Source organism: Monodelphis domestica, chromosome 1, assembly GCF_027887165.1.
Source record: "Monodelphis domestica isolate mMonDom1 chromosome 1, mMonDom1.pri, whole genome shotgun sequence".
NCBI classification, from domain to species: domain Eukaryota; kingdom Metazoa; phylum Chordata; class Mammalia; order Didelphimorphia; family Didelphidae; genus Monodelphis; species Monodelphis domestica.
Genome location: NC_077227.1, coordinates 313,677,250 through 313,693,828, shown reverse-complemented (window position 1 = coordinate 313,693,828; position 16,579 = coordinate 313,677,250). Strand labels below are relative to the sequence as shown.

At 37.3% G+C, this 16,579-nt stretch overlaps 1 protein-coding gene across 3 annotated transcripts in view; it reads right to left on the bottom strand.

Moving 5' to 3' along the window:
• Nucleotides 1–16,579, bottom strand: part of LOC100015440 (organic cation/carnitine transporter 2) — a 66,954-nt gene that overhangs the window by 13,955 nt on the left and 36,420 nt on the right. For all 3 annotated transcript variants that reach the window (XR_008915055.1, XM_001366099.4, XM_007473443.3), the window contains exons 3-6: nucleotides 16,167–16,321; nucleotides 14,546–14,717; nucleotides 10,625–10,751; nucleotides 6,663–6,763 (exon numbers count right to left, since the gene is read on the bottom strand). Coding sequence is in view for 2 of the 3 variants with exons in the window: in XM_001366099.4 (XP_001366136.2) it covers nucleotides 6,663–6,763; nucleotides 10,625–10,751; nucleotides 14,546–14,717; nucleotides 16,167–16,321 (555 nt within the window). In the remaining variant the exon portion in view is untranslated. The remainder of the gene's footprint in view (nucleotides 1–6,662; nucleotides 6,764–10,624; nucleotides 10,752–14,545; nucleotides 14,718–16,166; nucleotides 16,322–16,579) is intronic.

Sequence of the window (16,579 nt, the reverse complement as noted above, 5' to 3'; positions counted from 1 at the left end):
TTGATTATATTAAAAAGTGTTATAACAAAAACATTTGACTAAGATCTCATTTCTTACATTAAAAAGGAGCTAAGTCAATTGTACCAAAAATCAAACCATTCCCTAATTTTCAAATGGTCAAGGGACATGAATAGGCAGCTTTCAGATGAAGAAATCAAAACTATCAATAAGTACATGAAAAAGTGTTCTAAATCTTTCATAATGAGAGAAATACAAATCAAAACAATGCTGAGGTGCCACCTCAAAACTAGCAGATCAGCCAATAAGAAAGTAAAGGAAAATAATAAATGTTGGAGGGGATGTGGCAAAATCAGGACATTAATGCATTGCTGGTAGACTTGTGAATTAATCTAGCCATTCTGGAAGGCAATTTAGAATTATGCCCAAAGGGCTTTAAAAGACTGCCTGCCCTTGATCCAGCAATACCACTGCTGGGTTTGTACCCCAAAGAGATAATAGGGAAAAATATGTATACAAAAATATTCACAGCTATGCTTTGTGGTGGCAAAAAAATTGGAAAATGAAGGGGTTTCCCCTTGACTGGGGAATGGCTGAACAAATTGTGGTATATGATGATGATGGAATACTTTTTGCTGTAAAGATTGATGATCTGGAGGCTTTCCATATGAACTGGGAGAACCTCAATGAATTGATCCAGAGTGAAATGAGCAGAACCAGAAGAACATTGTACACAGAAAGTAAAACATTGTGGAAAAATTCAACGTAATGGATTTTGCTATTAGTAGCAATGCAATAAGCCAGGACACTCCTGAAGGACTTATGTAAAAGAATGCTATTCACATTGAGAGAAAGAACTTTGGAAGTAGAAATGCAAAAGCAAAACATATGACATCACTTATCACATGTATTTATGGGTATGTGATTTGGGATTTGGGCCTTAAAAAAACTGCTCTATAGCAAAAATGAGTAATATGGAAATAGGTATCAAGTAACAACATTTGTACAACCCAGTGGAATTGCTTGTCAGCTCTGGGAGTGGGGAGGAAAAGAAATCATGTATCATGTAAACGTGGAAAAATACTAATTAATAAATAAAAAGGAAAAAAACATTTGTATCAACTATAAACAAATAAAAAAGAGTTAAGAAAGGAAATTACATCTTGATAAAAGGTACCACAGACAATGAAGTAATATAATTATTAAACATACACACCAAATGGCATAGCATCTAAATTCCTAAAGGAGAAATTGCATGAGTTACAAGAGGAAATAGACAATAAAACTCTTTTAGTAAGGTGGCATTAACCTTCCCCTCTCAGAATTAGATAAATTAAACCAAAAAAATTAACTAGAAAGAAATCAAGGAGGAAAATAGAATTTTAGAAAAGTTCAGTTTGATAGATCTCTGGAAAAAGAATAAATAGAATAGGATGGACAGAAATGCACAGTAATCATAATTGTGGATGTGAATGGAATGAATTCACTCATAAAACAGATGCAGATAACAGAATGGATTAGAAACCAGAATTCAACAATTTGTAGTTTACAGGAAATATACTTGAAATAGAAATACACACATAAATTAAAAAAGAAAAGAATCTATTATGTTGTACCTTAAGTAAAAAAGGCACAGGTAGCTATCATGATCTCAGACAAAGCAAAAGCAAAAATAGACCTAATTAAAAGAGATAATCAGGGAAAAGAAATTTTGTTCAAAGGTACTATAGACTATGAAGTAATATCAATACTAAATATATATACATCAACTGGCATACCATCCACATTCTTTTTTTTTTAAATATTATTTAGTCAATTTAGAACATTATTCCTTGGTTAAATGAATCATATTCTTTTCCTCTCTCCCCTCTCCCCACCCCTTCCCATAGCTGATGTGCAATTCCACTGGGTTTTACAGGTGTCCTTGATCAGAACCCATGTCCATGTTGTTGAACATCCATGTTCTTGAAGGAAATATTAAATGAGTTATAGGAAGAAATAATAAAATTATACTAATTGGGGACCTCACTTCATCCCTCTCTGATCTAGATAAATGTAACCATAAAGCAAACAAGAAGGAAGTTAAGGAGATGAATAGACTTTTAGAAAAAGTTAATATGATAGACCTCTGGAAAATATTGATTGGGAATAGGATTCTCTGCTGGGCATGGTGCTTTCACAATAACTGTGTTAAAAACCTCACAAATAAATGCTGAAAAGCAGCAATATTAAATACAATGTAAACCCAAGACTAGATTTATAAGTAAATTTGACTAAATATTTAAAGAACAACTAATTCCAATACAATATAAATTTTTTTTGAAAAAAAAATAGGTAAAAGAGTCTAACCAAATTTCTTCTATGACACAAATATAGTTTTGGTTTCTAAACCACAGAGAGCAAAAACAGAGACTATAAAACTGACCAATTTCCCTAATTAATATTAATGCAAAATTTAAAATAAAATGGCATAATATATTACAAAGATTGCATACTCTGACCAGGCTGGATTTATATTCAGAAAAAAATCTGGTGTTCAATATTAGGAGAACTATATGCATAATTGACTACATTAATAAGAAACAACTAAAATCATGTGATATTAACAGAAGCAGAAAAGGGTTTTGACAGAATACAATACACATTCCTGTTAAAAATACTAGAAAGCATTAGAATAAATGGAGCTTTTATTAAAATGATAAGTAGTAGTATCTAAAACTAAAAGCAATTATTATCTTACATGGGGAGAAACTAAGATTTCAGTAAGATCAGGGGTGAAACAAAGATCTACATTATCACCATTATTACTTACTACTTTACTATAACTGCTTGCAATAGCAATAAGACAAGAATAAACACAGACAATTAGGAAACAAAACTATCACTTTTTTTTTTTGATGATGTGATGATATTCTTGGAGAAACCTAGAGAGTCCACTAGAAAATTGGTTAAAACAATGAACAAATTTATTTTTTTTAATTTTTAATTTAATTTTTTCCATTTGAATTACTTTAATCAATTTAGAACATTATTCCTTGGTTACAATAATCACATTATTTCCCTCCCTCCCCTCCACCTACCTTTCCCACAGCCCACATGCAATTTCATTGGATATTACTTGTGTCCTTGATCAGAACCTATTTCCATGTTGTTGTTTGCACTGGGATGTTCATTTAGAGTCTACATCCTCAACCACATCCCTTCAATCCATGTATTCAAGCAGTTGTTTTTCTTCAGTGTTTCTGCTCCCACAGTTTTTCCTTGGAATGTGGACAGTGTCCTTTCTCATACATCCCTCTGGGTTGTTCAGGATCACTGCATTGCCACTAATGGAGAAGTCCATTACATGCGATTGTACCACAGTGTATCAGTCTCTGTGTACAATGTTCTCCTGATTCTGCTCCTCTCGCTCTGCATCAATTCCTGGAGGTTGTTCCAGTTCCCATGGAATTCCTCAATTTTATTATTCCTTTGAGCACAATAGTATTCCATCACCAACATATACCACAATTTGTTCAGCCATTCCCCAATTGAAGGGCATCCCTTCATTTTCCAATTTTTTGCCACCACAAAGAGCACAGCTATGAATTTTCTTGTACATTTATTTTTCTTATTATCTCTTTGGAGTACAAACCCAGCAGTGCTATGGCTGGATCAAAGGACAGACAGAATGAACAACTTTAGCAGAGCTGCAGGATATAAAATAAACGCACATAAATCATCAGCATTTCTATATAATACCAACAAAACCCAGCGGGAAGAGATGAAAAGAGAAATTCCATCTAAAATGGTTTCAGGCAGTATAAAATACTTCTGCATCTATATGCCAAAACTCTCACAGAAGCTATATGAATACAATCACAAAACACTTCATACAAATAAAAACAGACCTAAATAATTGGAGGTATTACTACTCATGGGTAGGCCAAGCCAAAAAATAAAAATGGTAATACCATTTAAGTTAATTTACTTATTCAGTGCTGTGCTAATTAAATTACCAAAGAATTATTTTCCATTTTTTCTAAAATAACAGAATTCATTTGAATATCAATGGAATCAAATTTTTAAAAAAGTGAAGGGGCTAGCATACCTACCATCACCAGATTTCAAACTATATTACAAAGTGGTAATCATTAAAAATGATCAGATACTAGATATGAAACAGAATGATCAATGCAATAGATTAGACATATATTATTCAGGAGCAAATGAGCACATTAACAGTGTTTGATAAACCCTAGGATCCCATCAATTGAGGCAAGGACTCACTATCTCACAAAAACTCCTGGGACAACTGGAAAGCAGTCTGGCACAAACTCAGCATAGATAAGTATCTCACACTAAACACCATGGTAAGATAAAAATGAGAACATGATTTAGATATAAGGGGTGAAATCATAAGTAAATTAGGGGAATATGGAAAAAATACTTATCAGATCTATGGATAAAGGAAGAATTTATGTTCAAACAAAAGGTGGAGAGAATAATGAAAGGTTTTATTACATGAAATTAAAAAGTTTTTGCACAAATAATACAAATGCAGCCAAAATTAGAATTAAAGCAGGAAACTAAGAAAAAAATTGCAAGTTTCTCCAGTAAAGATCTAATTTCTCATATATAGAGAGAACTGAGCCAAATTTATAAAAATAGGAGTCATTCCCCAATTGATAACTGGTCAAAGAATATGAACAGGCAATTTTGAGGAAGAAATCAAAGCTATGAATAATCACATAAAAATGCTCTAAATCACTATTGATTAGAGAAATACAAATTAAAACAACTCTGAGGCACTACCTCAGACCCAGGCTAAGATGATAGAAAAAGGAAAATGACAAATGTTAGAGACATTGGAAAACAGGTACATTAATGCAGTGTTGGGGAGTTCAACCCAATTGTAGAGCAATTTGGAATGATGCACAAAGACCTAGAAAACTGTACATACTCTGATTCAGCAATACTGCTATTAGAGCTATAGATTTAATTGCCTAAGAAGATCAAAGAAAAAGGAAAGAGACTAATAGGTCCAAAACAGGTATAGTAGTTCTTTTTGTAATGGCAAGGAATTAGAAACTGAGGGGATTAAAAAAAAAAAGAAACTTAGGGGAGGCCCATCAGTTGGGGAATATCTGAATACTTTATGATACATGAATGATGGAATGCTACTGTGCCATAAGAAATGATGAAGGGGGTAGTTTCAGAAAAACCTGAAAAGACCTATTTGAATTGAAGCAAAGTGAAATGAGCAGAACCCAGAAAATAATATATATAGTAACACACACACATAAAAAAGATAACAACTCCAATAAAAGCAATGATCCATCCCAACTCCAGAGGATTCATGTTGAAAAATTCCATCCATCTCCAGATAATGGACTCAAAATGCAGACTGAAGCATATTTTTTTCTTTCCTTATTTTTCTTGTTTCTTCCACCTCTTTTTTAAAGAATATAGCTAATATGGAAATATATTTTGCATTACTTCATATACATATAAAGTGTATGTTCCTTTTGCCTTCTCAGTGGGTGGGTAAGAGGGTGGTAAGAGGAATAGAATTTAGAACTGAAAATAAGGGGATTTTTTTCTGAAAAGAGAGAATGGTATCTGCCAGTGTGTACAGAGGGCACGTATCCCTCACTGGTCACTTGGAGTCACAAATATTGTCCTTTGGCATTGGTCAGTCCAAAGGGGACAAATCAGTATTACAAGCCATACCAGATCAGCTCAGGACCCAGATTTTTAGAAATCTAGTTTTTATTACTGCCTTTTGTTCTTACTTAAATAATTTCCAAATAAATTCTCCTTCTACCCAGGGAATCATTCCTCGTAACAAAAATTGAAAAGAAGGGAAAAAGCACTTCAATAACATTAACAGCATATTTGATATTGAATTAAATAATCAACAAGCATATGTTGTGTGTACCATGTACTAGAAAATAAGGAAAAAAAGACAAAATAAACACAAATATTCCATACCCATAGTTTCCCATCCTTTCAATGAAGGGAAAAAGAAGGACATTTTATCAGTTTTTCTGAGGAAGCTAAGTGGTGCAGTAGATAGATATGCTGGGCCTGGAGTCAGAAAGACTAGAGTCCAAATTTAGACACTTATGGTTATGTGACCCAGGGCAAGTCACTCTGTTTGCCTCAATTTCCTCAGCTATAAACTGGGAACAAAAATATATCTATCTCACAAAATTTATGAAGATCAGTTATAATCATATTTGTTGGGTACTTAATAAATGCTTGTTTCTTTTACTTCTTCAGGGCGACACTTGGTCATTAGAAGCATAGTGTTTCTGTTTATTTTTCTGTTTATTTTTATTATGTAATAGATACAGTTTTATTACTGGTCTGTCAAAGATTAGGGCTGCTAGTCACCTGATCTTTCATACTTCTCAAAAGGACAAGAAGAATACACCTAACCTACACCACTTTCAGGCCATGTTTTCCTCCTTCCCCACAAACCTCTGCTTTGGTTTTGAGGGTCCTTTTTAACAAACACAAGCTTGAAGTGCTGATAGCGCTATGTTTGACAGAAAGGCTTTACATAATGTTGCATCTTTAACATTTCATATCTTCACTTTTTTTTCCAATTTACATTACTGGTTTGAGTCCCCACTACTTGGCTTCTAAGAAGGATTTTAGTGTGAGAACTCAGCCACTGGCACTGTGCTGGTAGCAATGAGGGCACCACACTTACTCACCACAGAATTATAGACATGATGGTGATGGTCCGGATGTTAGGAGTTCGAAATAGGTCCAAAATACTGTGAGAATGCTGCTTCCGGGAATTCAGGTCTTGCAACTGTAAGAAAGATTGGATAGTGAGAGAAGAGACTTCAGTCAGCAGACGAACACGACTTCAAAGCACAAGTGCCACGTTCTGCTCATAACACAGGGCTTTTTCCCTTGAGGATTCCAGCTTTCTCTTCAACAGCAGCAAAAGGAGGCAGATTTCCTAACTGCAATTTGGTTGTGCAAGTTGCACCACAATGCTAGGAGAGCCAGTGATGCCTTAGCTTGGAATTCAAGGCCATTCATAATCTGCTGCCACCTCGACTTTCTAATTTAGCTCACAAGGTCTCTAATTTAACCCATCATGTACTCTGTGTTCCAGTCAAGTTGGCCTTGCTCATTCTCCCCCCTCTAGTCTGGAGGCTTTCCCAGTTCTGTGCCTTTGCTTACGTCCTTCTTCCTTTTCTCTCTGTACTCCTCCCAATTCCACCACTCTTACTGAATTCCTACACATCCTTTAAAGCTCAAATTCAAATGAATTTTTCTCTGATTGCCCAATCCTATCCACCATTTTGTTTATGCTTGATGCTTTTATGTATTATTATTATTTTTTTTTAAACCCTTACCTTCCGTCTTGGAGTCAATGCTGTGTATTGGCTCCAAGGCAGAAGAGTGGTAAGGGCTAGGCAATGGGGGTCAAGTGACTCACCCAGGGCCACACAGCTAGGAAGTGGCTAAGGCCAGATTTGAACCTAGGACCTCCCATCTCTAGGCCTGGTTCTCAATCCACTGAGCTACCCAGCTGCCCCCTGTATTATTTTTATTGTAGTTTTAAAAATGTGTTTTCTATTTCCCTGCCAAACCATAATACAAGCTACATGAGGGCAGGGGCTGCCTTATCTGAGTGCTGTCTTTCTCCTAGTGTTAGCACAATGATGGGCCACAGGCACCTCCTGTTTATTGAACTCAATCATTACTATTTGGGCATGAAGCCAGAGGAAGAGCACAGACTGACAGCTCATTTCCTTGACTGCCTTGAGAGGATTCACAGAGCAGGCTAAATTGAATCAGAGCATCTCGCGAGGGACATTTGAGGCCATCTAGTCCATCCCCTCCTCTGAAGGCTGAAGGCCATAAACTATCTGCAGCATGAGGGGCGGAAACCTCTTGACAGGCCTGGCCCCTCCTGGGCAGGGTCTTGCAGAGAGCCCTGCATAGGGTAGGTGCTCAATACATGCTTGAACTGAACTGGAACCAGTCTGTTTACTTGGAGGCATATGTGTTATTTGTTCTCACACTGTGTGTTTACAGTACTGGTCCTAGGGAAAAGAGAATTTGGAAAGAAAAACAGGAGAACTGACCCAAGCTTCACCCAGAGTCACTTCCTGTCAAACTTGGTGCAGATTTAGCCATTAATCAAGCTCATGTCCAAACATTCTGATGTTTCTTCTTAAGTAAACCGGCTTTGAGTGGTGGATTTTCCCCCAACTCTGTAGTTCAATAAAAGGTCAGCTTGTGACTTAATGGGATTCACTGAAATAGACTCTTTTCCTCTATTGGAGAGGATGGACGGTAGTCTCGATTTTTCTCCAAACATTCTGGTTCACCCAAAATGAACCTTGGTTGAACATATTTCTGTGACCATGCTTCCTTCCTCTTCCATTTATCAAGGGTTGTCATGAATGTTTCCATGCCTCCCTCCCAGGCAGCGCCAGGATATCTAGGCCAAAGGGTCAGGAAGTATTTAGTTGTGGGCCCTCTCCAGGGAGCAAAGGAAAGGGGAGAAGCAAGAAGCTGGAGTGTCGTAAGGGCTGAGGCCTGGGGGGTGGCTGGGGAGGGACACAGGGAAGTGACTGATTGGGAGAAGACTGGCAGTGAGGCAGAAGCTCCTTAGTGCTCCGAAAGCCTAGGCCACCCCCTAAAGTCCCTTCTAGCTCTAAATCTAGGATCCTGACTCCAGGGAAATCGTCAGAAATCCTGCCTGAAATGGAGGTGTTTTTTCCTCGTGGGCCCTTTTAGGAATCACCACAGTCCTGGATTTGAAATGTGGGAAAGATGAGAATATCTGACCATGATGTCCTTCACGTCTCTGCTGTAGGCACCATCACCTTTGGAGCACAACAATTATGTTTTCCCCAGAGAATCTCCATTCCTGCATGGCCAGGCCATAAGCTTAGTGACAAACACTTCTAGCCTTTTCAGGTGGAAGGCAAGACCATAGGCAGCACAGTTCTGCTACAGTTGTGGGCCAAAAAAAAAAAAGGCAGAAGGGAGGGAGAACAACAAGAAAGTAAAATAGGAATCATTTAGAGGCTCATGCAAAGAACAAGTCACAGACTTCAGGGTGCTGACATATACAGCAATCTGCCTAGTAATTCCTATGGTGATGCCTACAAGCACCAAGGAGACTCTTCAGCCTGCAAATCCAAATTCCAAATTTGACATGGTTCTTTTTAGTTTATATATCTTTACAAATGATATCTCTCTTTGACAAATCTCCAAAATAATAATAGCTAGCACTTGCACATCACTTTCCTTTTAAAGCACCTTAATGCAGTCAATAAGCATTTAATAAATGTGCTAGGCACAAGGCTAAGCATTGGGGATACACATACAAGCAGAAAGACAGTACCTGCCCCTTGAGGACCTCATATTCTTTTGTTTTTCCTTTAAACCTGTACCTTCCATCTTAGAATTGATACTGTGTATTGGAGCTAAGGCAGAAAAGTGGTAAAGGCTAGGCAATGGGGAATTAAGTGACTTGGCCAGGATCACACAGCTAGGAAGTATTTGAGGTCACATTTGAACTCAGGATCTTCATTTCTAGGCCTGGATCTGAAATCACTGAGCCACCTGGCTGCCCCCCAAGAACCTTATATTCTAAATAGAAAAGACAAATAGAAGGAAGCTGAAAAGGTGGGTGCAGAGAAGTGAGGGCTGAGGGGGTATGAAAGAGAAAGTCCAGAGAGTTAGGAATGGGGGTTTACATATATTATTTGATCTACACAGCAACACTATGAGGTAAGTGCTATTATTACCCTCATTTTACAGATATGGAAACTTAGGAAAATACATCACTTGCCAGGGTTATAGAAATAGCTTGAACCCAAGTTTTACTAACCCCAAGTCCAACTCTATCCACTGCCTCAGTTAACTACTTTGTAACAGTAAGAAATTCAGATAGATAAAAATCTGTGTGCAATGCTGATGTTAAATGCCTAAATATTTACTGCCAATAAGGGGCTATTATCATCAAGGTAGATTTACAAACCTAATAAATAATGATTATTTTCCAGTGACCTCCAAGCTTTTTGCTCTGAGTAAAAAGTAAAATAAACCCACAAGGTTGAAATTTGGACTGATGACTCCTTCTCCCCTGACCTAACTGTATAGAATGAACATTTAGCCATTCTTTTTTTTTTTTACTAAGTGAATGACTAGATGAAGAATCCTGTGCCAAAGAGGGGCAGCTAGGTGGCACAGTGGCTAAAGAATCAGGCCTAGAGACTGGAGGTCTCGAGTTCAAATGTGGCCTCAGATACTTCTTAGCTGTGTGACCCTGGGCAAGTCACTTAAGCCCAAGTGCCCAGGCCTTACCACTCTTCTGCCTTGGAACCGATATTGATTCTAAGAAAAGAATTCCATGTTAGAATAATAACTGTTTTTCCAACAATTTTTAGCAAAAAATGAAGGTTTGATCTCAAATTTTACCAACAAAGTCTATATTATCCTAAAGATAAGAACCCAAATTTATTCTAAAGAACAAGGAATTGCCATCCACTGACACCATGGGCTCCTTTCTCTGAAACTACCTGCTCCCGCTACTAGGGACAGAATACTCTGTCCTGTTGGCATGAAACACACCTAGAAATAGATGGTCTCAGCTGATGCAAATGCATGACTAACTTGTCATATTTCTCTCAGCACTTACCTCCATAGGGTCAAATATTATTTGTGGTCCAACAATCCCATTGATTTTTGCAGCCTTCCGAATGATGGCTTCTGCTTCTTCCAATCTTCCCTGAGACAGGAGCCATCTGGGGGACTCAGGAATGACCCTGCAGCAGCAAGTTTGATAAGCATGCTGAATCTACTGTGCATGACAATGACAAGGTGCTACAAGGAAAACAGACTGGGACATTGATATCCTGAGGGACAAGGTTAGGGCACAAACCCTATCATCTGTAAAGCATTCAGAAAAACAGACATGAATAATACAGATTCCCAGGGGTTTTCCTACTCAAAGGTAGGCTAGACTAAGATAAAATCTAAACACAAAAGTTGTTGGGTAATCTGCCTCCCCACCCCACTCTTTTTTTTCTTGGTTTGCATAAACCAAATGCCTAATTCATCCAATTACCATTCCATCTCTGTGGCTTGAGTACCCATGCAACATTAAAACAATGGCGCCATCTTGTGGACAATGGGAGAATACCGGGGAACTTTTTTTTTGTTGTCAAGGCTTATTAACTATATTGCAAGATGTGCAGCAGGAATGGGGCTCATGGTGTATAAGGCCACTATAATCTCCCTCTTGCAGCCAAATTTCTTTGGAACTTGAATGGGAAACTTAGAAATTTTTCTTGAATGTTTTTTCTTTTCCCATCACCATTATCCTGGTCCATCTTTAATAGCCTTTCTATAATACTGCAGACAGGCTGCTCCTTCCTAAAAAAACCAAGATTATATGAGCAACACCCTAGTTTCATGATGGCGAACCTATGGCACATATGCCAAAGAGGGCACCAAGAACTCTTTCTGTGGGCACACACACCACTGCCCACCAGAGTTTGTTAATAGAAAGCCAGAGGGACTCTGGGAGAAACTGTAACCTCCCCCCTCTCCATGTGCCTTAAGACATTCCTCATTCCCCCTACCCCTCTGCCCAGCAGCCCAATGGAAGTGCTTCCTCCCTACCCTATCTGGGGTAAGAGCAGGGTGGGGCATGGCCTGTGGTCTGTGGGTGGGGCTGGGCACATAGTTTCTAAAAGGTTTGCCATCACTGTCTTAGTTCCTACCTCATAAAAGTTAAAAGTTCACTGGCTACCTATTAATTTTGATTTTCTTTTTTGGTCTATCTTCTCTTTTTTTGTTCCCCCCCTTTGTAATTTATTTTTTTTTAACAATTATATTTAATAACAAATTTCCACATAAGTTTTCTGAAGTTATATGATCCAAATTATCTCCCTCCCTTCCTTCCTTCCTTCCTTCCTTCCTTCCTTCCTTCCTTCCTTCCTTCCTTCCTTCCTTCCTTCCTTCCTTCCTTCCTTCCTTCCTTCCTTCTTTCCTTCCTTTCTTCCTTCCTTCCTTCCTTCCTTCCTTCCTTCCTTCCTTCCTTCCTTCCTTCCTTCCTTCCTTCCTTCCCCCTCCCAGAGCTGGCAAGCAATTTGATTTGTGTGGTACATGTATTATCATGCAAAAATATGCCCATTTTGTTCATTTTTTTAAGTGAATAATCATATAAAATCCAAACATCCAAACAAAAATCCAAATAAACTAATGTGAAAAATTGCATGGTTTGATCTGCATTCTGACTCCAACAGTTCTTTCTGCAGAGGTTGATAGCATTTTTTGCCATATGTCCCTCAGAATTGTCCTGGATCCTTGTATTGCTGAGTAGCAAAGTCTATTACAGTTGATCATTCCACAATATTGCTATTACTGGGTACAACATTTTCCTGGTTCTGCTTATTTCACTCTGCATCAGTTCATATAGATCTTTCTAGCTTTTTCTGAAATCATCCTGTTCATCATTCCTTATAGCACAATAGTATTCCATCACCATCATATACCATAATTTGTTCAGCCATTCCCCAACTGATGGACATGTCCTCAAATTTCCAATTCTTTGCCACTACAAAAAGGGCTGCTATAAATGTTTTTGTAAAAGTAGGTCTTTTCCCCACTTTTTAAAAAAATCTCTGGGCTACAGATCTAGTAATGGTGTTACTGGATCAAAGGGTATGCATTGTTTTATAGCCTTTTGGGCATAATTCCAAATTGCCCTCCAGAATGGTTAGATCAGTTCACAACTCCACCAGCAATGTATTAGTGTGACAATTTTGCCACTCCCCCCCCCCCCAACATTTATCACTTTCTTTTTCTATCATACTGACCAATCTGATAGGTGTGAGGTGGTATCTCAGAAATGTTCGAATTTGCATTACTCTAATCAAGAGGAATTTAGAACATTTCTTCATATGATTGTTGATAGCTTTGATTTCTTCATCTGAAAACTTCAACTGAAAACAAAGGTCATATCCTTTGACCATTTGTCAACTGGGGAATGACATGGATTCTTATAAATTTGATTTAGTTCTTTACATATTTGATAAATGAGACTTTCCCCCTCAGTTTGTTGTTTCTCTTCTAATCTTGGTTATATTGGTTTTATTTATATAAAACCTTTTAAATTTAACATAATCAAAATTATTCACTTTATATATTGTAATGTTCTCTATCTCTTGTTTGGTCACAAATTCTTCCCTTCTTCATAGATCTGACAGGTAAACTATTCTATGTCTGCCTAATTTACTTATATTATCCTTTATGTCTAAATCACATGTCTATTTTGACCTTATCTTGGTATATGCTGTAAGATACTGATCTATATCTAATTTTTTAATACTGTTTTCCAATTTTCCCAGCAGTTTTTGTCAAATAGTGAATTCTTATTTCCAAAACTGGGATCTTTAGGTTTATCAAACCCTAGCTTGCTGAGGTCATTTACCCCTAATCTTTTCCACTGATTCACCATTCTATTTCTTGGTACCAGATTGTTTTGAGGATTACTACTTTATAGTATAGTTTAAGATGTTACTGCTAGGCTATCACCCTTCACATTTTTTCATTAATTTTCTTGATGTTCTTGATCTTTTGTTCTTCCAGATGAATTTTATTATTTTTTTCTAGTTCCATAAAATAGTTTTTTTGGTAGTTTAGTATAGCACTGATTAAGTAAATTAATTTAGGTAGGATTATAATTTTTGTTATATTAGCTTGGCCTACCCATAAGCAATTAATGTTGTTCCAATTGTTTAGAACTAACTTTATTTGTATAAAAAGTGTTTTGTAATTGTGTTCTTTTAATTCCTATGTTTGTCTAGGGAAACAGATTCTCAAGCATTTCATACTGTCTACAGGGATTTTTAATGGAATTTCTCTTTCTAACTTTGCTACTAGACTTTGTTGGAAATAAAAAGAACAATATGATTTTCCATTGCCCTCACTATGTGTACCTTCTTGAGACTTCTTAGTCTTCCCATTGGAACTTCTTCATAGCATACTCTAATCCTCCATCTATGCTTTTATATTCATTTTGTTCTTACTTGGAATGTCCTCCTTCAGTATATCCATATTCAAACTATTTGTTAGGGAACCAAACTAAGTCCTGCCTCTTCCAAGAAGCCTTCTCTGATAACTCTAGCCCTCAGTGATCTTACTTCATTGAAAGCTTCATTGAAAAACTTCATTACTTCATTGAAAAACATAGCACAGAAAAAGTTTTAACTACAAAATTTAGCATTTTATATTGTAATACTTAATATTTCTTCTCTAACAGATTCAGACTTCCTTTAGAAGAGAGACTATGTTTTCTCCTTTTGTGACTCATGCTCCAAGCACAGGCTTGTACACTTATTAGTTAAATTATTTATTTTTTGTGGGACTGAAAAACGATGTCTTTCAAAAAACTTGAAAAATCAATGGGTTTCCTCTTGGGAACTTTGATTAGGAATTAACCAAATTGTTTCCTTCCCCCCTCTTTTAAGGACCAAATCACAGAACACATGAACTTATGGCCAAATTTGACCAGCTACAAGAGTTGTCAGTCTCTGAATAAGGTCATACTCACCACCATAGTGGGAAACAAAGCAAGCCTGGAAGAGTTAGGGCCAGTAATAACATCCTCCATTCTCGAATGAAATAAGCAAACAGAGGCAGGAGCATGTAGCCAATTGCATAAAATATGCAAACTCCCAATGTGGAGAATATTATTCTAATTGATTTGCCCAGAATTTCTGTTCCTGTTTAAAAAAAAAAAGAGGGACATATGTTAGCCTTGTAACTTGGCTTATTGATTATTTATAGAACTAGAGAGATATTGGAAAGTATTTCAGAATTAACAAACCCTTAAGTGTAGGATGAGGCAGGAACTGGACGGACAATTCCAGAATAGAGGGGTGAGTCCATTACTGGCTCACTGACATCTCTCTCTTTTCCTTAATATCAGTCTAAAGAGGAATTGGAATAAAGGAAATAATACTTTGCAAAGCAAAGTCCTAATGATCTTACATTATTTATATATTTCTTAGTAGTTGATAGTAAGTTCCAATGAAGGGAAAAGCTATTAAAAATGGCACATGGAGGTGGTGTGGGGAGGTTGTTGATAATGAAATTAAACCAAACCAAGAGGGAATATTGTTTTTGTTTTTTGTTTTTTTTTTTAAACCCTTACCTTCCATCTTGGAGTCAATACTGTGTATTGGTTCCAAGGCAGAAGAGTGGTAAGGGCTAGGCAATGGGGGTTAAGTGACTTGCCCAGGGACACACAGCTGGGAAGTGCATGAGGCCAGATTTGAACCTAGGCCCTGCTGTCTCTAGGTCTGGCTCTCAATTCACTGAGCTACCCAGCTGCCCCCAAGAGGGAATATTGTTGATTAAATATGGGGAGAAAATAACTCCCTCGAAACTGCACAACCAAAGGAATCCAAAGTCCAGTGACTGGTGCCAGAAGTTCAGGAGACATAAGCTTTGGAGAGGAAAGGAGATCTGGGTTCAGCAATTTCTGATTTTCTAGACAGATAATGTATCAAAACCCAAAAATCTTTCTGTGGATCTGGCTAGTCTCCTCTGGCCCTGCTTACAATTTAATTAAAAAAAAAACTGGATAGGAATTATAGCCTATGTTAATAAACCCCCTTTCCTGTAAATTTTTTCTTTTCATTAGTTTCTAGTTTTCTCTAAGAAGCATTTTCTAATTTGATAAAATTATTGATCATCTCGAAATCCCAACGATCAACTAATATTCCTCTTCTACAGGTCCATTCAGAATCTAAAATTGGTGAAAACTACTTTTTTGGCTAGGTTTTTACTACATCTCTATTATTTAAAAGGCCCAACAAGAAAAAAAAAGTGAAGCTGTCCAGTTGTTTTTGAGGTCAAAGCAGCAGGGTTGCTCAGGGAATTAGACAACAAGTCTATTTTTGCCTCTTTCACTAGCTCATCTTGGGCAAAGTAATTAATGGCCTCTGTTTGGCATTTTTATTCCCAGCACTTAGCACAGTGCTTGGCAGATAGTAGACACTAAATAAATGTTTACTGACTGATTTTTCCTGTTTGTAAATGGGATCTACTAGAGCCTTCTAGTCAAGACAGTCCATGGGTAAAGAACACCAGGGATGTAATGGGGAAATAAAGGATAGGATATGAATAAGAGATACAACATGTATTCATCTCAGCTAGGATTGTCATACCAAGAACAAAAGCAGCCACATAGTTAGAGATCTGTCCCATGCCCACGAGGACAAATAGCACTGAGAACATCTCAAAGCTTGTTGAGAAGATTTGTAGAAAACTAAATCCTGTCTGCATCCCCATTGTCACAAATAGTACATTCTTCCGTCCAAACCTTAAAGAAAGAGAGAAAGTACATTGACAAGGGAATGACACTGGGAAAACAATATAGCTACTGAAAGGAAGTGAGGACTTGTTCTATGGGGGTGAGGCCCTTTCTTGAAGCCCAGGAAAAGCAGAATTTGGAAGCAGAAATGCCAGGACATTTGGTTTTATTACTGAGGGATGGGTGAGAAGGTTCCCAAGCTTGGCTTTAGGGCACAATAAAATTTTTTTGGCTGCTATTTCACACTATTAACTAATCCTGAGTCTG